Source organism: Oryctolagus cuniculus, chromosome 3, assembly GCF_964237555.1.
Source record: "Oryctolagus cuniculus chromosome 3, mOryCun1.1, whole genome shotgun sequence".
Lineage (NCBI taxonomy): Eukaryota > Metazoa > Chordata > Mammalia > Lagomorpha > Leporidae > Oryctolagus > Oryctolagus cuniculus.
The window spans coordinates 101640277-101662070 of NC_091434.1; the positions used below are offsets into that span (position 1 = coordinate 101640277).

The 21794-nt window shown below is 36.0% G+C and overlaps 1 protein-coding gene across 9 annotated transcripts in view; it reads left to right on the forward strand.

Annotated features, from left to right (window-relative positions):
• LRP1B (LDL receptor related protein 1B) overlaps positions 1–21794 on the forward strand; it is a 2140503-nt gene that overhangs the window by 1136310 nt on the left and 982399 nt on the right. For all 9 annotated transcript variants that reach the window (XR_007920674.2, XM_051849575.2, XM_051849574.2 and 6 more), the window contains 4 exons: positions 6445–6667; positions 9115–9286; positions 11937–12080; positions 17632–17868. Coding sequence is in view for 8 of the 9 variants with exons in the window: in XM_051849575.2 (XP_051705535.2) it covers positions 6445–6667; positions 9115–9286; positions 11937–12080; positions 17632–17868 (776 nt within the window). In the remaining variant the exon portion in view is untranslated. The remainder of the gene's footprint in view (positions 1–6444; positions 6668–9114; positions 9287–11936; positions 12081–17631; positions 17869–21794) is intronic.

The window sequence follows — 21794 nt, forward strand, 5'->3', positions numbered from 1 at the left end:
AGATTTGCAATTGTGATTTAGAATTCAGTGACAAGTATTTAATATTAATGCTTTAATTCTGAGTAATTCTAGAAAATTGCTCTTGTTCAGGTTTTGCATGTGCAAAGGAAGAAAAAATATTGTATTACTGTTTATACTATTTGATTAGCAAAGGGGTTATCTACTAATAAATCCATCACAAATAGACCATATCTAAGGTTAAAAATGTGTTTGAGGATTCTTCATTGTGGCACAGCCCATTAAGCTGCCACTTGAAATGTGGGCATGTCATATCAGAGGTCACTTTTAGTCCTAGCTGCTCTGCTTTCAATCCAATTCCTTGCACCAGGAAAAGTAACAGAAGATGGCCCAAATACGTGGGTCTCTACCACCCAAGTGGGACACCCAGATGGAGTTTCTGGCTCTGGGCTTCAGCCTGGCCCTGTCCCAGTCATTAGAGTCATTTAGGGCAGTGAACTAGTGGATAGAAAACTGCTCTCTCTCTCTTTCTCTTGCTCTGTCACTCTACCTTTCAAATAAAAAATAAATCTTTAAAAAATGTGCCCAATACACCTTACCTACAGGTTATTACAGATTAGAGCATAGGATATGGTAGACCAGTGGTCATTTCCCCTTATCATGATAAGGCTGTCTAGGAGCAGGGGCAGTTTCACTTCCCTACATCATGAGAGCATCCTACAATGTTCCACCAGTCCAGGAAAAGACCAAAACTCAAAATTTTAATTATGATTTCTATAAAATCTATATAAATTTTGCTCCATAGCAAAGTCAAAAATTATACATAGAGGGTTTTCTATCCCCTAATGAGAACAATTTTTTTTTTAATCTGACAATTTATGACTCCTAGTTTTATGTCTTGTTCTCCTCTCAAGGAATATCATTTTATGATGTTATGTAAAATGTCTTGTTATGTAACCTAATTTAAAAATACTCTAATGTAACCTCAGCTAAAAGAGTTAAAATTAAATTTTATTTTGAGGAAAATTTTTTAAACTCTTAAATTCCATCATTAAGTTACAAGAAAGATGTCAGAAATCTGGATGATGACAAATAACACTGAATATGTGGTTAAAGGATGTGGACAGAGCTCTGATGTCTTTAAATCCCCCTGTCATTTTGTATTAAAGTACAGATGCATCATTTAAAATGGATATCACTGGATAAAGTTATTTTTATCAGCTAAAAGTAATATACATGTTTTAAGATGTCAGCATGTGTAACAATTGCTTTGCTGTAACGTGTAGGGATGATTGGAGCCATAACTCTGTAAGCACAGTGCTCTATCACTGTCTATGACTACTCCCTTTGCAACTTTTGATTTATGTCAAGCAAGTTTACTCATAATACTCAAAGTTTCTATCCTCAACCTTATAAAATTTATATATCTATAGTAAAAGAGGACTGCTTATATTAACAAAGATGTCAAATAAAATCAGTTGCCCATATCTGATTAGATAATGAAATAAAAATGATGAACTGTTTACTAGAGAAGCTGAATTATAAGAATAATGAACTGAATAGATTATTGAGAATTTCAGAAAAATGTTCCTTTCTTTTATGACCTAATAGTTAAACATCTTAGAAACAGAGATAACAGTTGGAATGTTGTTTATTTCCATTTTTGTGTTAGTGGAAAATGAATAGAATGCCATTTAGAAAAATAACAAAAGAATAACAACTTCAATTTAGTTGCTCCATTTTGCCGTGTAAATAAAAAAAAAAAATGGATACCATTGATAAGAACTGGGAGAAAGGAGTATCAGCGTTGCAATCCTGAGGGAATGCTGCATAGGAGAGAATTAGGAACATTCTCTACCACCCAACCTGAATTTTTATAGGCAGAGCTCTATATTGGGATCCATGTTCCACCAGGTGGTATGTAAGACTCCTGGTTGCTGGTGGGAAAAAATGCTGACAAGTGTACTGAGGAGCTGGAAGTTAAGGGAGTTAGGTCATCAGGAAACCCTGAATCAGATGGAATAAATAGGATTCTGTTTAAAATCACCATCTATACTTCCATTGAATACAACTTTCGGAGTGGCTCATAGACTTCCTCATTTTATCCAAGCCCTAGGGGCAGTGACAATTACGGTTAAAATAATTACATTTCAGTTTTAAAATTATATCATAATGTAACAAAGATCAACTAAACCCTAATTCCTATCTACCCTATTGTTATATGAACATCAGGAACAACACTGAAGAATGGTTTAAGATTAAGGGAGATGAGAAAAAATAGGATTAAATAAACATACGCAGATGGATTGGATTTTCAATCAGAAAAAAGGTAAAAATCATTGGTCAGCAGGCAAAACTTGGAGGCCTATATATTGTAAATATTATTAAAAGTATAGATAATGACAGACATTCTGTGGTTGTGGAAAGGAATGCCCTTGTCCTTAAGAGCTGTGTTAGGAAAAATGTAACTGTACAGAATCATATTATCTGCAGTGCACTCTCGGATACTTCAGGAAATACAAAATAGCCAATAGGACAGAAGCTAACATCAGTGTATGCTATAGGCATGCACCATGCTATTCTTATAACTCTTTTCAAAGTTTGGGATTTTTTTGAAATAGCAAGTTTTTAAAAAGATATGGCACTCATTTTATGGCTCTGGCAATAGCTAACCATCTGGACTTCAAAACCATTTCATCTGTAAAATAGAAATAATCTACTACTGCTATTTTGCAGGGAAACTACAATGATAAATAGGACAATGGGATTTGCAGACAAGTATTCTTTTTTTAAGATTTGGGCTGATATTTTTGTAGAAGAGAAAAGGATTCTTTCTCAACACAGTGAAATGTGTGTCACAAATGATACTTAGCTTTTAAGTAGTGATAAACCTCCGCATATTTACCTGTTATAATACAGCTATGCATTTAATATAGAAAACCATGGGAATGAAGTTTTTCTCAATAACAGGGAATTTTAAACTACAATTAAACACTCCTAAAAACAAGCAAACAAATAATCAAGTGAGGATAGGTACATTATGTTTTTAACTTAGTGGCCATTGAGCTGTTTTCCTTGAGAATTCTTCCATTTCATGCATTTCAATTAGAAGTAAACAGAACCCATCACAGTCAAGATTCTCAAGTCTGGGAAGGTTCAATTTAGTATGGAAAACAACTTTTACATCTGTGAACACCAGCTATTCTGCTATTGTATTCAGGAAGACATGCTCAAGAGTTCTTGTGTAGTGTGTATGCCAGTGGAAACACAATTGGCAATTCGAGCTGTAAGCAGAAAGAAATCTATTTGGGTTGGATGAACCAAGGAGCAAGGTAGTCTCATGATGAAAAATCAGAGTCTCCTTTTAAAGACCTTATGCAGGGCGGCACCGTGGCTCACTAGGCTAATCCTCCGCCTGCAGCACCGGCACACCGGGTTCTAGTCCTGGTTGGGGCGCCAGATTCTGTCCCGGTTGCCCCTCTTCCAGGCCAGCTCTCTGCTGTGGCCCGGGAGTGCAGTGAAGGATGGCCCAAGTCCTTGGGTCCTGCACCCGCATGGGAGACCAGGAGAAGCACCTGGCTCCTGGCTTTGGAACATCGCGATGCGCCGGCCGCAGCGGCCATTGGAGGGTGAACCAACAACAAAAGGAAGACCTTTCTCTCTGTCTCTCTCTCTCTCTTACTGTCCACTCTGCCTGTCCAAAAAAAAAAGGACCTTATGCATTATGCATACTAGTAAACTTTGAAGGTCATGCCAGAAAGGGTCTTGAATCTTCAAAAGGAAGTGGTCATACTATACCCAATTAACTTGTCATGTATGTTACATATGCTTTACATTCAGTTGCAGGGGGTGGATATTTACCATTACAGTAGTGGGTATTTTTGTTTGCTTTGTTTGTTTCTGGTTTTCATATGCCAGAAAGGTGAAGTCAAGGCCAAGACTGCTCATGTGCAGAATCCTTAACCTGGCTCAGTCCAGGTGGTGGCCTGTGGTTTCTTAACAAGGGGAGCTCACCATGGGACTGTTTCTTCATCCAATCAATTGTCACTGGAGTTAACACAGAGATGAGAGGTTTTTCTTCCTAGAAGGGACAGTGTTACTGAACACTGGGAGTACAATGACAATTGCTTTGCTCTTGTCTGTAGCTCAGTGTTTCAAATGTCCAGTCTTCCTGTTTTTGTTAATATTCTAATAAACTATAAAAATCTGATAAATAGTATAGGAATTTGCACTTTTTTAAATACTTGGTAGAAATTTATAATTATTTAAACACGTTTATTATTACCTAAAATAAATACGAGGATTACTTGCATCATTCCTGCAATAATATGAGAATATGACTGCAGAATTTCTTGGAAGGATAATTTGTATTTCTCAATCTTCATTATCGCTACCTGGTTTACTCCTCTGTAACAAATCTTCTCAAATAGAATAATCAAAAATTACTGTTTCTTCTAATAAATACCAAATTCAATTAACTCTCCTTAAACTGTATCCTTTTTTATTTTGGTAATGGATTGGCCTAGCAACCACTACATTGCAGTCCTCTCCGCCCAAATCCTTTATCCTGGCTGTTTTCCCTTTTAGATTTCTATGAATGTCTGTGTTATCTCTAACCTCTAATCTATGTTACCTCTAATCTCCTTTGATCCTATTTCTTTAGTGACATACCTCCAATGTTTTTGTCTGGGCTCTCTTCTATTTATTTGTTTTGGGATCACATCTGATTAACACATTCCAAGATGACTTAGAGAAGTCTCTATTATCAATCTCATCATTCCCGTTAAATACCACATAGACAGTTACAGTCACCTGCTTCTTGTCACTACCCACAAGAATATCACATGACACATGGTGTGCCAGAAACTTCTTCTAACTATACTCAAGTATATCATGATACATGATACCAGATACCAGATACATGATACATGATGTGCCAGAACCTCCAATTCTCTGTACTTAGATCAAGATTATCCTTTCTTTTTCACATCTGTGGAATGAAATACAAAATGGAAATATAAAAGGAAATGGATTATGACATGAAATGAGAAAAACACCTTTATATAACGAGAATAGTGGAGACTGTTCTATCAAGGAAGAGAGAAGCTAGATATCTTCACAGAAACTTAAGATTGCTATGAACAATTTGATTTGCAAATGAAGAAATTAGAGATATAGGATGGAATAGACAGGGAGAGACAGTTGTTTGAGCACTTTGCATGACAATAAATTATAATACTCTGTGATCTTTTATGTATTTACTAGAATAGAAGCCTCTTTACCTAAACTAAATGTCATTTAAAAATCATTTTTAACTTTGTGATATATTGGTTTTTAAGAACACTTGTGGAAATATAAAATAATGAAACCAGACTTGCACTATCATACAACAGTATGCATTAAGCTTTAAAAATTAGTCAAAGCCTCCCAGAACAGAAAGAACTAAATACAAATTAAAGTTTAAAAAATATTTTTAGCTTGAATGATACCACATACTGTTAAATAATGAAAGAGTGTTGAGAAAAGCAACTAAAAACTAATTTGTGAAGTTTGTGAAATCAAATATTCTATACTCTAGGTAACCTTAATGTAGCTCAGTCTCTAAAAATCGGATTATTCTTGGGATTGTATTTAAGTCGAGGCAAGATGGTCTTCTATTTACAAATGTAATTTAGTCTCAGGAGTGGGTAATCTTGTTAAATGTTGTCAGGTTAATTGAAATTGATTTGTGTTTACTAAACATAGTGAATACTAATCAAATACTAGACACAAAGTATTGGAGGTACATTTGACAGACACCATTAGAGCTGAATTGTAGGATTCATTGTTTCAGAGGTCAAATTTCCTTTTCATAATTTTCTTCAAAATATACTAATAGAAAATGATGAAAATGGCCTTCATTTCCCTTATGAAATTTTGTCATTTGAGGATATTTGGAATAGGTTGGGGGTGTTATTTATATTTTATTGCCGTTGTTGCAAATTAGCACATTTGCTTTTCCATCTGCTTAATTCCATTCCAGGTTTGCTACTCTCTACCACTCATAGCATCAATGAGCTCCACATAATAGCTTTTATTGGGGAAAAACATTACCAGGCAATTTGAAAAGCAGGTTGAAGATAAAGCCTGATAGCTCACATGCCCTGGCCTGGTGACTTGGCTCACTTATGAAACTTACTCTGAATGTAGGGATGTGCACCAGCTCTACGAAGCTTAAAGAAACATTTCTCCTAATACAAAAATAAACCCGCCATAATCATTCGTTTCTAGGAATTTTACAGTTGTTGGTTAACCTGCTCCCTTATGCCCTGCAATATTCATTAGCAGATTTCTGTTTATGAGTGATATTATATGGAAATGGTTATGGGAAGCTAACAGATGTAACCACTGAAATAAATTAGAAGGAAAAGTTCTGTTTTTTACAGATGGCTCCATCAAATATGCTTTTTCCCCCTTCTACTTTAACATTTAGTTTTCTTTCAACAGAAAACTTTTCTTTACTGACTATGGGAATATCGCCAAAGTGGAGAGATGTGACATGGACGGGATGAACAGAACAAGGATAATTGATTCAAAGACAGAGCAGCCAGCTGCATTGGCACTAGACCTAGTGAACAAACTGGTTTATTGGGTAGATCTTTACTTGGACTATGTGGGAGTAGTGGACTATCAAGGAAAAAATAGACATACTATCATTCAAGGCAGACAGGTAAGTCCAATTTTGCTAGAAAATGCAGTGAAGGCAATAAAATGAATTGCAATGTGATGAAGAAGACAAAATTTGTAATGTTGAAAATTTTTTTATGAAGCTAAGCTGTAATGCTCACATAAATTATAGTGTATTTCCAATATGGGAGAATGTTCTTTTCATGGTGATATAATAATATTTCTGTGATAGCAGAGATGTCTTTATTCCCTTTTGCCTCTATTAAAAACAAAGGAAAAAAGGCAAAAATGCTGGATGAGCACTTACGGAGAGTATTACACTAGGATGGATGTTATGACCTACTTACTAAAAACCCTGTAGTTCATTCATAATGAACTGAACTATCATCTGTCCCATGTGGCACTGGAAATATTTTGCTTACCAAAGGAAATTCCTGATCACAAAGTATCATTATTCGCATAAATTGCATCAAATTTTGCCTTCTGATATACTTAAGTGTCTCCTAAAATGAGAATTCTTTGTAAGTCACTGACATAAAGATTCTTCCCATTTGTGTTAGTTTTTTTTCTTTGCTAAGTTACAAGGTTTTTTGCAAATTCTACTTAGTAAACACCTAGAAAATCTCGAAGAAGAAATAGGCTTTATTTAATAGAGCTCTTTTACAAATTTGGTTATATCTCACTTGTTTCACTAAATTTATATGAAATTATTGATCTATGGTGAGATAGGTGAATCTTTTTGTAATGCAATGCAAATATATTCTGTAATTATACCTTAATATTACTTTTTCTTTCCAACTTTTAAAGTGAAATCATCACAGATAAATGAATGAATGGTTATTTTTTTTTTTTTAATGTGCCAGTATTAAAGGTGGGGCCAGTTACTTCCCTGTCACCTTCAATTGTCTTAAAAGTATTAATTTCTTTGATAGGACTTAATGATGACCTTAGAAGACAAAATCATCTAAATAAATCTGATCAGCAGTTTTATTACTTATTTGTGATTAAAAATTAAACTTTGAAACCAGGATAAGGAATTCAAATTGGTTTCCCCATGAGTCCTTCAAGAAGTTTTTTAAAGTCTAGAGTTTTATTGAGTGAACATCTGTGTGATGTCAGCTATGTGGTAAATAATACATACATACATACACATACACACACATACACATACACAAGCACTCACACACTTACTGTGGATTAGCATATTAACAGAAAAAGACCATTTGGGGTTTAACATGGAATAATTCTCCGTGCTAATTGTGTCTTTCATTTCTAGCCCAGAGGTGAAGAAATGAAATAAGCCCCTAAAAGAAAAAGGAAGAGCCAGTCATATTTTAGCCACATCTTATGTGACAATACGAGGGGGAAAAAAATCAAACATGAATCATATATGCTAGGAAGATAACAAATCGAATGTTTGTATTTAAACTACAGAATTGACAAGATTTTCTGTTTAAAATAGAAGATTTTAGTATTTTCTCTATAAGAATTTTTACAATCAAACTATATATGCTTTCTTACACTCTCTTAACCAAAAATCTATATACACCCTTTGGCACAATACAATGCCAGAGAGAAGTGAAAAATGCGTTTCCATCAAATCTTAGAGCAAATCAAATGACAGGTCTACCATACTCCTGACCAGAACCATTTTAAGTAAAAAATAAGGAATACCCAAAGGCAACATGTTTAGCTAGTGCCTTTGTATCAGAAAACCAATACATTCATTTTTCTTTCTATCCTAATGCATGTTTTCTTGAATTTAAGATGTCCATTCCTTTCCACGGTCCAAGCCTTTGCCAAGAAGGAGAGTTAAACTCTTAAATTGTTTGTATGGAGAGCAATGAACATATCATTCTGAAAGCAAACACTTTCATTTACCATTAAAAACAGGCACCAGGAGTAATGCAATTTTTGAGTAAAAGTCTAACATTTGATTTGTAATTAGTGAAAATAAGTGATTTCTTTATTATTTTTATGCTTGATCAGGTATAAATGACATTTTGAACCTAAAAACAAGCTTTGAGAGATTTTTTTCTCATTAGTCCTTTTACAGGCAGAGCTATGCTTTTCAGCATGCACCTATCTATCTCTATGGGGATAAGTATCCCCCCAAAACTGTCTCAAATTATATATAACAATGTCAGAGCATACTGTTGAATGTACTTGAAAGTCTGGTTCCCAGCAGTCTTTGAAAAGTAACTACTGAACATTGTTTTAATGTTTTTTAAAATGTCTTTTAATGACACATGAATAAATGCTCTCCCATGCATTTGGAATGGAGTTTTCCACTAGTCCATAATGTTTTCTTCTTTAGACCAAAAGAAAAAAAAATGAAGTTTTGAATTCTTTGGGAGAAAATAAGTGATAATATACTTGTGACTCCCCTATTAATGGACATTTTCTACACTTATAAACAGCAATCATTTTTTCTTTCAAATTGAAAGCTGTGTAATTAAAAATCATAGTTATTTCTGATCCTGCTTATAGGTCAGACATCTTTATGGTATAACTGTGTTTGAAGACTATTTGTATGCAATCACATCTGGTAACGTTAATATCATAAGGATAAACCGATTTAATGGCACTGATAACCATTCATTGATTAAAATAGAAAGTGCCCGAGGAATCCGAATCTATCAGAAAAGAACTCAGCCAACAGGTAAGTCGCACGACTCCTCCATAACCTTCCTGATGGTAGATTGAATGGGGATAGAGTCCTTGTGCTTCTGTGTGGTGTTAAAGTGGCTGAATCATAAATTCTCTGTTTTGACAGCAAAAATGTGCATGTCTGCTTGATAAAATGGAATGGCATTCCCTTCACAAATGACAAATTGTTCTGTTCCTAGTGAATCGTTTATACAACCATAGAATGGAAATGATGGCCAGATTTAGACTCAGGAAGGAGCTTTCAATTGTAATGTATGTGTAGAAAGGAAACAAAGATGATAGGGGTTTTGTTATTTATCTTTTTTGGTATCATTTGGGAGACAAATTTCATATCAAGTGACTGCCTTGTAATATTTGTCCAGTATTTTTTATAGACATTGAACTCTCAATATGCTCATTAAATAATAATTTTGAAAGAAAAATCTATAGTGTTTCTAAGTGTTTCTCAAAGACGAAAACTGGTTATTTTTTATACTAGGTTAATAATGCTATTCATCAACACAATTTAGGCTCAGTAATATATAGAACATTGTAACATTAGAAAAACATCCCAAATTTCTATCATCTTTTTATTCTTGTGCTTTAAATGTAAATGAATCTTGAATTAAACATTAACATACACAAAACTGAGGCAGTATATAGTCACAAATATGTTTACAGCAATATTCAAATTATGAATTCTGTAGATAACCTTATTAGGGTTTGATATGAGGATTTATTCATTCATCAATTATTCATGGAACATCTACTATGAGGCAGAAACCATTCTATGTATATTGGGAATGCAGCAGTGAATAAAAGACAAAATATTCTTGTCTTTATGAAATTTGCATCCTAATGGAAAAGACATAATAAAAATAACTAAGTGAATTGTCTGTTATATTAGAAGGCAATAAGTGCTATAAAGAAATCACAGTAGGTAAGGAGGATAAGGAGTGTGGGGGAATTTGCAATTTTATATTGAGTAGTCAGAGGCAATATCATCGAGAAGATGGTGATGAAGGAAGATTTGAAGTATCAGGAGAGAGACATGGGGATTCTGGAGCAAGAGCATTGCAAGAAGGATGAGAATGAACAAGAACAAAAGGTAGAAGGAAAGACCATGCTTAGGTTGTTCAAGGAGCATCAAGGAGACCTGTGTGTCTGGAGTAGAATGAAAAAGGGAAGGGAGAGCAAGATATTCAATTGGAGAAATAAATGGATTTGAGGGAGAGAGAAAGGAAAGGAATTGTAGAAAATGATCTTAGATAATTTTGACCAAATGGAGATAAGGTAGTAATGGGTAACTAGTTGAAGAATTACTGTGGGAACTCAAATCAAAAGAAGCTTCAAGACTTAGAAATAATGGCCCATTATTTGATTGGTATGATGGTATGGAGAGAACAAAGACCATGATGAAAGTGAAAAAACAGAATTGCTGAATAGATGAGAGAAGAGGTGATCTAGCACAGGTGAGGAGAGGATGGAATTGAAAAGCAACACTTTTCAAATAGGGTCAAATAGGATGTGAGGGCTATCTGGCTGCGACCTCCGTCACCCCATTGATCGCCAGGGTTGATTCGGCTGATCTGGCTGGCTAGGCGGGTGTCCCCTTCCTCCCTCACCACTCCATGTGCGTCCCTCCCGAAGCTGCGCACTGGGTCGAAGAGCACGACCTTCCCCGCCAGAGGAGGACCGGTCTTCGGTCAAGGGTATACGAGTAGCTGCGCTCCCCTGCTAGAACCTCCAAACAAGCTCTCAAATAGGGTCAAATAGTTAAAACTCCATGGCAGTCATCTTTTCACTTAGAGATGGAGGACTACAAAAAGAACAAGACGTAATTTTTGAAAGCATAACAGTTTTGTTATTAAAGGAAAATTGCTGCAATATTCATCATAATCTCAAGTGATGATCTGAAAGAAATATAATTGCATTAGTATGTAAACTCTAACTGACATTATTCCTGCTGTTCCTTTTCACTGTGACCTTCCTGTCATCTTTTCCATGTGGTACTTTTTCCTGTTTTTTTCTTTTTTTCCTAATACCTATACTCATGAAAATCCCCCTAGTCCTCAATTTCCACAAGTAAACTCAGCCTCCATTTTCAACACTTGCAGTCACACATATGACATATATACAAACACACACACACATACACATTTTGTGGTGGAGTTCTTAAAATCTCTCTCATGTCAACATTTTAAGAAAACTGTTTGCCTCTATACTTCTCAGAAGTCACCAAATCCCATTTCTTCTGCATGAAGTGCCCATTTGATAAATAGCCTTTATTTGCCTACTTGCCTAACCTGGGACTTTTAAAAGCTTTTTTAAATAAATTTTTAAGAAATTAGCATTTTTAAGATATATGAACCATGTAGCAAAGATCATATTATTTTTACTTTACTTATATGTGAGCAGTTTAAACTAATATACATTAATTTTATTGTTCAGAATATTTGTTTATGCAGCCTTAGGATTTTGGCAAATTCCTATCTCCTAGAGGATTTAAACCAGTTTTCATTGGAATATGGAACCAAATACTTAGGTATCCAGAATTTTGCTGATTCTCTGTTCTTACACTGTAAGATGTTTGACATTATGATGCGCATAATTATCTTGTCTTTGGAGAATTTCAAGTGTGACTTTCTTTTTGTTTGTTGTAGTCAGAAGCCACGCATGTGAAGTGGATCCATATGGAATGCCAGGGGGATGTTCACACATCTGTCTGCTCAGCAGCAGTTACAAAACACGGACCTGTCGCTGCAGGACGGGTTTCAACTTGGGAAGCGATGGCAGGTCATGTAAAAGTAGGTTGTTAAATCAAACATTTCGCCAGCAGCTACCACTTCAGAATAGGGTTTTTAGTATTAATTAGCAGCATCAAGCATCAGTAATAACATGAACCTTAATCTGGTGAAGTTTGCCTGCAATATTCATATATACTGGCTATTTTTCCTGAAATCAATATTTAATTTTCCTTTGTGATAATGTTGAATGCAAGACTAATCAGGTTGTAGAGTCACTAACTTACTGATCATGGGGAATTGTACATTAGAAACTATTTTAAATAAAGATTTATTTATTTATTTGAAAGGCAGAGTGACAGAGAAAGAAAGGGAGAGAGAGAGACAAAGAAAGAGAAAGGTAAATCTTCCATCTCCTGGCTCACTCTTTTTTTTCTTTTAAAGATTTTATTTATTTATTTGACAGGTAGACTTACAAACAGTGAGAGAGAGACAGAAAGGTCTTCCCTCTGCTGGCTCACTCCCCAAATAGCTGCAACGGCCAGAGCTGCACTGATCTGAAGCCAGGAGCCAGGTGCTTCTTGGTCTCCTATGCAGGTGCAGGGGCCCAAGCACCTGGGCCATCCTCCACCACCATCCCAGGCCACAGCAGAGAGCTGGACTGGAAGAGGAGCAACCAGGTCTAGAACCGGCACCCTCATGGGAGGCTGGTGCCTCAGGTGGAGGATTAATCTAGTGCGCTATGGTGCCGGCCCCTGGCTCACACTTTAAATGCCCACAACAACTGGAGCTTGGCCATACAGAAGCCAAGAACTTTCAGGTCTCCCAAATTGTTGGCAGGAACCTAAGTACTTGGAACATCATCCTCTGTCTACCAGACACAGTAGCAGGAAGCTGCATGAGAAGCAGAGATTAGCTGAGACTCAAAGCAGGTCCTCCATTTGTTCTTTACTTAAATTGATGATAATGATCTTTAAGATAACTTCTGTAACTTGGATATTTGAATAAAAATTAAAATTTTTGCCTGGGGTCTACATAATCAGACCTAGTAGCTTGGACATGGTAGAAATGGTATCCATGGGGCAATAGGTGATCTTTTAATGTCCCCAAAAATATTATTAAAATGGTGTAATGACTGCTTTGGTCTGCTTTGTCTCCAGCTTTACCATGGCTGCAGCTTCATTTCAGCCAAGGCTCCCTCTCTGGTCACCCACCTGCCATCTGCTCTGATTCCTGATGATGCACTGATACAACTAACTTTGCTAGGATTTGAAATCTAAGTAGTTAGAATTAATAACAGCATAGACAGTTTGAAGTCAGAATCTCAGAGACTCAACTGTGATAAAGTATATGCATTTATTTCTCTCTTTCTTTTTTGATTTGTTTTTCCAATTTTGTATTAATGCCTAGAATGTAAAGATACCATGTCTCTTGTATCTGAGACCTTCTGGATAACTGAGAGTGATGGGTCTGAAGCCCTAAGAGAATTTGTGTCTTTGTGTGTGTTTCTGTGTGTGTAGTGAGGAGTGTTTGCATATGTATATGAGTGTGTGTGTGTACGATTTTAAGCTGATCTGGTGCCACTTGTGCAGTGATGGTATGTCATGCAAAGTACAATTACATATATCCATTCATATGTGCATATAGACATACTTGAATCACTCCAACGTAGTCTATCACTCAGGGATTGTTTATGGTATATAGAAACAATTGTAACAATTTAAGCAGAAAGGGATTAAACCCAAGTAGGTTCTTATGAATGCATTCAAAAGCATGGAACAGCAGCCTCTAGAATAGGTTTTCCCAAACCATCAAACCAGCCTGGCTGGAAGCTGCAACATCTGCCAGAGTCAGAATGCTGGAACATCAGGAAACAAAAATAGAAATGTTAACCTCAAAAACGCATTCCATTTTAGCTGAGATCTAGAGATTAGAAAGCCTGCACATTAATTAGCTCCAGAGTGGTGTTATATCTGATAGTCCCCGATTGGTAACGTGGAGAGAGGGCTGGCATTGTGGCACATTGGGTTTAGCTATAACCTCAGGCTCCCACGTGCCATTTGAACCTAGGTGCTATTCCCGGCTGCTCCACTCACAACCAGTTCCCTGTTAATGAGCCTGGAAAATAGCAGAAGGTGATCCAAGTGTTTGTGCCTCTGCTACCCATGGTGGGGGACACCAGTGGAGTTTCAGGGTCCTCGTTTCAGCCTGGGCCAGCCTAGTTTGTTGCTGCCATTTGGTGACATTTGGGGAGTGAGCTAGTGGATGGAAGATCTCTCTCTCTCTCTCTCTTTCCCTCTCTTTCTCTCCTTCTCTCTCTCTCACACACACACAACACACACTCTCACTCTCACTCTCTGTGTTTGCCTGTGTTTCTCTTTCTCTATCTCCCACTCCTCTCTATAACTCTGCCTTTCTAATAATAAGAAAAAAGAAATGGAGCAAGGGATACTGTGTTTTTCATTTCTTGTTATTAACTAAGGTAAAGGGAGAGATAAGACCACTGTAGAAAATTCAATTTCTCCATCATTTCCATATTTCACAGTTAAGCTAAAACATCTGAGTTTAGATATCTGATTCCAAGCCAGGACCCCGGCCATATGAGTGTGAAATGTACTTGTCCATGTCCTCACGCAGAAACACATGTGAGACATGGGACACACTGTGCTGGCGCTAAACAGGCCCAGCCTGCGGGAGACAAAGAGCCGCCGTGTTCGCTTTTCCTTGAGGAACTGATTGGTCATGAGTGAGAGGGGAAGGAAGGAAAATAAAGTAAAAGTAAAAGCAGACCTGATCCTTAAGGAAAAAAAAAAACTTCTGTGGTCTCTAAAATGGAGAAAGTCTGACAGCAACCCCCAGCTCTCAGCAAAGGCTCTAAACTAGGCCCAGTAGGAAATCCTGCGGCCCGAGTGGCAAAGGTATTGAATAATCCCTAACAAAACTGAACTTTAAAAAATGGGGAAAGTAGTTAGCACTCTTATATAAAACGTACATCCATACATACATACACGCACAAACACATATACACACATACTCAGTGAAGTGCCAGATTTACCAATTACCCGTTAAACTGCCCGTGAGAACTAAAAACAAGAAGTGGCTGTTCAGCTCCGCGGTTAAGATGCCCATGTCCCACACCCAAGTGCCTGGTTTGTTTCCTGCCTTCAGCCTTTGACTCTAGCTTCCCACTAACACAGACCCTGTGGGCAGTGGTGATTTCTCACATAATTAGACTCTTGGCCCCCACATAGGAAACCTGGATTGAGTTCCTGTCTTCTCCGTTAGGTGCTGGACCTAACCCAGGCCTAGGTCACTGTTGGAATTTGGGGAATGAACTGGTGGTGGGAAGTTCTCTTTGTCTTTGTCTCTCTGCCTCTCAAATACAAAGAAAAGATTTTAAAAACCTACAAATGTTAGCAATAACATTATTTTGCATTGCTAATAGAATTATCAATTTCACTATTAGAAAGACATTTGGTAATATACAGAACAGCCATAAAACTAGTATTTCTGTTAGATGAGCTATTCCACTTGTTTTTGTGTTTTTGGTTTTGTTTGTTGAGAGAGAAATAGAAAAGATTAATCCCAGCCATTGGCCCACTCCCTAAATGTCCAGATGGCTGAGGCTGGGTAGGGTCAAACCTGGAACCTGGGAGCCTAATCCAAGTCTCTCACCTGGGTGATGACCACCTGGCCTAGCTGTTTGAGCCATCACATGTTGCTTCAAAGGGTCTGCACTAGCGGGAAGCTGGAGCCAGGTGTCAGAGCCAGATGTCCATCCCAGGAACTCCACTAGGGCATGCAGTCAGCCTTTCCAAAATCACAAATACTAATCTAAATCTCTGCCCAAATTGATCCTGCTTTTGACTGAAAATATTAATTGTAAATGTGTTTATAATAATGAAAACTTAGAGACAATCTGAATATCTGACAATAGGTACCTGATTATTTTCCATTGCCTCTAGAGGACATTGTACAGACTTTGAAAAGAATGTTTATGAGGGCTTTTTAATGACCTGACCAAATGTCACTAAATTTTTAAAACGCATATAGAAGATCTCAATTTTTGAAAAAAAAAAAGTATATGCCAATGTATTGGAAATGTCATAACATCTGTGTCAAATACCTGTGATTTATTTTTATTTTATTCTTTATATTAAAATATATTATGAATATCTTTGTACATGCAACATTCAATCACACTAATTTAAATGAAAAAAGAAAAATATATAAAATGTTGATATAATTTGTATTTGGAATGTGATGAATAAGTCTATATTGTTTCTTCTGTTATTTCTCAAGTTTCCTATAATATAGCCATCTTACTCTACTAGGAATCTTAGTTGTTGTGCAGTTACACAAATATAGCTAATGTTTTTTATCTACGGTTTTATTAATAAAGAAGACTATATTCCTCTCACAAAAAGTGGTTATTTCCTTTCAAATTATGTAGCATTGGGGCCAGCATTGTGGCAAAGCAGGTAAAGCCAACTCCTGCAGTACCAGCGTTCCACAGGTGCACCAGTTAGAGTCCCAACTGCCCCTCTCCTAATCCAGCTCCCTACTAATGACTTGGGGAAAGCAGTGAAAGATGACCCAAATGTTTGGACTCCTGCCACCCATGTGGGAGACCCAGATGAAGCTCCTGGCTTTGACCTGGCCCAGCCCTGTCTGTTGCGGCTATCTGGGGAATAAACTGGTCGATGGAGGATCTCTTTCTCTTTCTCCCCCTCTCTCTGCAACTCTTTCAAATAAATAAATACATCTTTTAAAAAAAAGAAATACATATAGCATAAATCAAGCCTATGGTGTCCTAGTAATTGGAGAGTCTTGCATATATTCTCTTATAGAAATCCGAGGGAGTTAATTCACCCTGTGGAGAAAGCTAGCTTGATTCTACCAGTTTTAACTCAGGAGACAATTTTTTTGTTGAGAGTTTTGTTTTGCATTTGTTTTGTTATTGATAAGGCCTGAGTTGTGCATCAGAATTACTCACAAACAGCATCAGCTCCTAGCATTCTAATTGCAATATGAAGAAAATGAGATGTTAGGAATGGCATTAGATTTCCTTTGTTAAAAAAACAAGTCCCACATTTGGGCAACAGTAATGTGTTCACATGGAAGTTAGTGATACTGGATGATTCTTTTTGTTCGACTCCACAGTCTGCACATGCAAACCCTGGGATGGTGTGTTTAAAATGTCCTGAAGTTTTTGGTGTTGTCAGATAAAATGAATTCTATAGTTAGTATCTACAGAGAGTGTTAGATTGTGATGAATTATGCAATTAAATGTACTGGATGTTTTAATAAATGTCCATTTTACAAGTTACAAGTTATCCAATGATCTGTCATGTTTTTACTATACAGATAGTTACAGACAAAAGAATAATTAACTAAATATAAACCATTTGCGGAAGTAATTTCTGTTTTAATTAAAGTAATGCAATTAACTGGCCTTCTTGCATCGAGATCCATTTGGCATATTTTAGAGTTTAATTTTTAGTATTGAATTTAGAAAACGCTAATTGTGCCAGTTAATTAAACAGTGGCATTATGCAGTGTAAAGAAGATTAGGCAGCATCAGTTGTTTATGTTTGTAATCTTTCTTCTGCAGGACCGAAGAATGAGTTGTTCCTCTTTTATGGCAAAGGACGTCCAGGAATTGTGAGAGGAATGGACTTGAATACCAAGATAGCTGATGAATACATGATCCCCATAGAAAATCTGGTAAACCCTCGTGCTTTAGATTTTCATGCAGAAACCAATTATATCTACTTTGCTGACACCACCAGTTTCCTAATTGGCCGGCAGAAGATAGATGGCACTGAGCGAGAAACCATTCTGAAAGATGGTAGGTGACACTGTGTGACATTAACATCAAACTGTGCAGGTATAAAGCACCTGGGTCAAAAGGATAAATCCAGTATATGTTAAGCTAGCATTAACCAGAATCAAAGTTCTTATTGATTTAAAGCTATTTGTTAATTTTATTTGATCAGTAAAGTTATTTCTTCATGTTTTTCACATGCTAGTCAAAGTCTTCATTATGAAATAGAATTTGCAATTGTCTAGTACATTTTACATGTTATAGGAAATAAATTGAACTATTATCCACCTGCTGGGAAATGGAGATTTACAATGATTTGTTTACAGTAGTGAATGGTAGAATATAAGATTTTTAACAGGGCATTTTTGGAAACTTTTTTAATATTTAGTTCTCTTTAGAATATTGGTCATGTCACTCAAACTAGTGACATTAGGTATTAAAATACTGAATGTCCCTATTGTCAGGGCAATTCTTGTATATTATTTCTTGCTTCACAGTCAATGAAAGGGAGTTTTTCTAGAGGTGCCCTTGCAATTTCAGTATCTCCAAAGAAATCCTAATTATTTATTACTATTTTATTTAGAGACACATATGAAGTTATGTACATGTAGGTTTATATGTATATACTTTATTAAAATCAATGTGTTTCATAAATTATTTGGTTTAGCAATAACCAAGAAAGAAGCAAAATGTAGAAAAGGTCTTAAATAAGCAAACAACATCCTTGAGTGTACATCATCGTTAGCTTAATTGCTGATTCTGGAGCTCAATTTCTTCATATAGCAAGTCTGCTGCTTGAATATTTTTAAAACTATGTTTGTTCTTTTTAATTGATACATAAGAATTGCACATATTTATGGGTTACAATGTGCTATTTTGATATATGTGTGCATTGTATAATGATCAGATCAGGATATGAGCACATCCATTGCCTCAAACATTCACTGTTTTTTGTAGTGAGAACATCAGAAATCTTATTGTTTAGCTCTTTGGAAATATATGATACACTGTAGTTAGAAACCCAGTATTTAAGGATCTATAATTGTGTGCTTACTATATGAAGGACATGGTACTCAGAGAAAAAGGGAATTTTCGGAAAAGACTACTGCCTTTAAGGAGTTCATAATTTATCTTTGGAAGTAATATAGTGCACCAAATGTATAAAGCCATTCTAGCATTTAATTAACAAGTTCACAGTTGTCCAAAGGGATGAATGATTAATGGAGAATATCCATGCAATGGGAATTCACAAGAAGGAAGAAAACCTTTATGTGGGTATGTTCAGAGAACTCACGTGCAGGAAATAGTATTTTATGCTAGATAATAAGGGGGAAAAATTCTAGGGGGAGGTCATTGCTGCAACCAGAAATTCCATGAGGGTGGGGAAATACAGTCTCTAGATCAAAGAATTCAGGGAAGCTAAATGGATTGTTACTGGAGGAATTGTTTGGAGGAAATAGTGTCACGGGAGATATGGAAAGTGAGAAGTGATAAAAATAAAAGGTGTTGAATGTGAATTAAAGGGCTTTGGCTAAAATCCCACAACAGTAAGAGAGAATTGCTTTTCAGCCAAAGAATAATGTGATAGAAGTGATATTTTAGGAGGATGTTACTGGTGATAGGGTAAAGAATGAATTGGAGAGAAGAAGGAGAAAATTAAAGCAGAGAAAAAGACTAAAATTATTTACAGCATAATTAGTCATCAGTGGTGGTCACTCTTATCTTTTAAAGGGAATGAGTGGAGCATGAAAAGATTATTCATTCCACTCAGCTCTACTTCAAGTCAAACCTCTAATGATAAAAAGTACACTCTCTATATGAGTGGCAAATGAAGTGCTAAAATTAAAAACAACTTGTTTCTGTCTCTTTTATAGTTAACTGATCAGGGCAATACAAGTCTACTATGATTTAACATTCTAAAGGAATGTCTAATTAAAGATAAGATAAGATACTTTGCTTAAAATTGGTTGTGGCAGAGGCTAGGCTGTCTACCTACTTTTCTGTGTAATGTGATAGCTGATGATAAGGACTTGACAATTTCAGAACAATGGGCTTGCACATTCTAAGTAGATATATTTGGCTTGTTCTGTTTTGGACTCAGATGCTTTCAAGAGAGACTAAAATGTAATATAGAGGGCTCTTGGTTTCATTTCAAAAAGTCTCAGCTTCTGTGCCATGACTGAATGTTTTAGCTAATGATCCTGGATTTGATAACAGCATCTTATCAGTGTCATTTGGTAGTCTTTGAATTCTGCCACAGCCGGAGATCAAATCTCATAGCCATGTGACTGCCAGACAAATCCATTTAGTATTGCTTTGGCAATATGATGCCTATCAGAACATCTTTGCAGGTTTTGACAACTGACATGAATTTAATATTTTGATGTTCCTATACATGGAATAGCTTAATATCTTTTTTAATTTATCATTCCCATTGGGGATAATAATAACACATATTACAGTACAAAACTAACATGTCAATAGAGTCTTAAATTTGATAAATACCAACTTGTGTTTCTTGGTATCAGGAAAATTAAATACTTTGTGTATTCACTTATTTAACTAGAATGTCTGCTATCCAAACCAAACATCAAGAGGCTAACTTTGAGAAATGTTTTTGTAAGCTTAGTAGAAATTTTGAATCTCAAATAAATTTGTGTACTTTGAGGTACAAGGCTGTAAACATTTTACTGTTTGTAAATAGAACACAAACAGTCTGGGCATCTTCTGGGAAAGCCCAGAACCTTTCCACAGTGAAAAAATAAAAATCCATGGCATTTCCAGAAATGATCCCTCTGTATTGGCTGTTTAAATTTTTATGCCCCAGACTTTATTGAAAATCCCTTAATGGCAGGATACCCTACAGGCTTTGTTTACAGAATCTCGTGGGCTAAAACTGTGGTTAATTAAGTGAAAAAAGACAACTGTTCATTTGAGGTTTTTATAGGAACACATTTTAAAAAATTCATGGAAAGTGGAATTAAAAGCTAAGTATATTTTGATGTAGAAATTTTTTTGAAATCCACAGTTTTTTCATAAAATATATTTTCTTTAAACTTTGTGAATTATCTTTCTGTATCTCAGTAATTATAAGATATATCTCCAAGAATGAAATATAACTGATTTTTTTAAAAAAAACTTTCCATAAGGACAAATATTTTAAAAAGTGTATTGTTTTCATCCACCTAGAATGCATGCCAACATTTTTATTTATTTTTTTAAAGTTTCTTCTTTTTATTTATTTTCACTTTTTTGAGATTTTTATTTATTTCTTTGAATGGTAGAGTTACAGAGAGAAGAAGAGACAGAGAGACAGGTCTTCCATCCACTGGTTCACTACCCAGATGGCCACAATAGCCAGAACTGAGATGATCTAAAGCCAGGAGCCAGGAGTTTCTTCAAGGTCTCCCACATGGGTTCAGGGACCCAAGCACTTGGGCCATCTTCAACTGCTTTCCCAGGCCATAACAGAGAGCTGGATTGGTAGAGGAACAGCCGGGACTTAAATTCGTGCCCATACGGAATGCCAGTGCCACAGGCAGAGGCTTAGCCCACTACACCACAGTGCCAGCCCCTCATGCCAATATTCTTTATGATTATGCTCTTTTAATGAATTACTATATTTATTTATTCGTCCATCAATAAATATTAATTGACTGCCTTCCTTGAATCAGGTGCTATGCTAGGTGTTCAGAATATTGCAGAAAATATATCCAAACAGTGGGGAGTAGAAAATGAATAAGCAAACACATAAATGAACAATGTAATAAATATTGTAAAGAAAATAAAATAGTATACTGTAGTATAGGATAAAAGGAATAGTAGCAGGAGGCAGAATTAGATTAAATGTTCAGAGAAATTAAAGTAGCCATTCTTGCCCATTTTAGTTGTTATTTTCTCTCAGAAAATAAGATGGATGCTCTTCATAGGACTGAATTTATTTTGTCTTC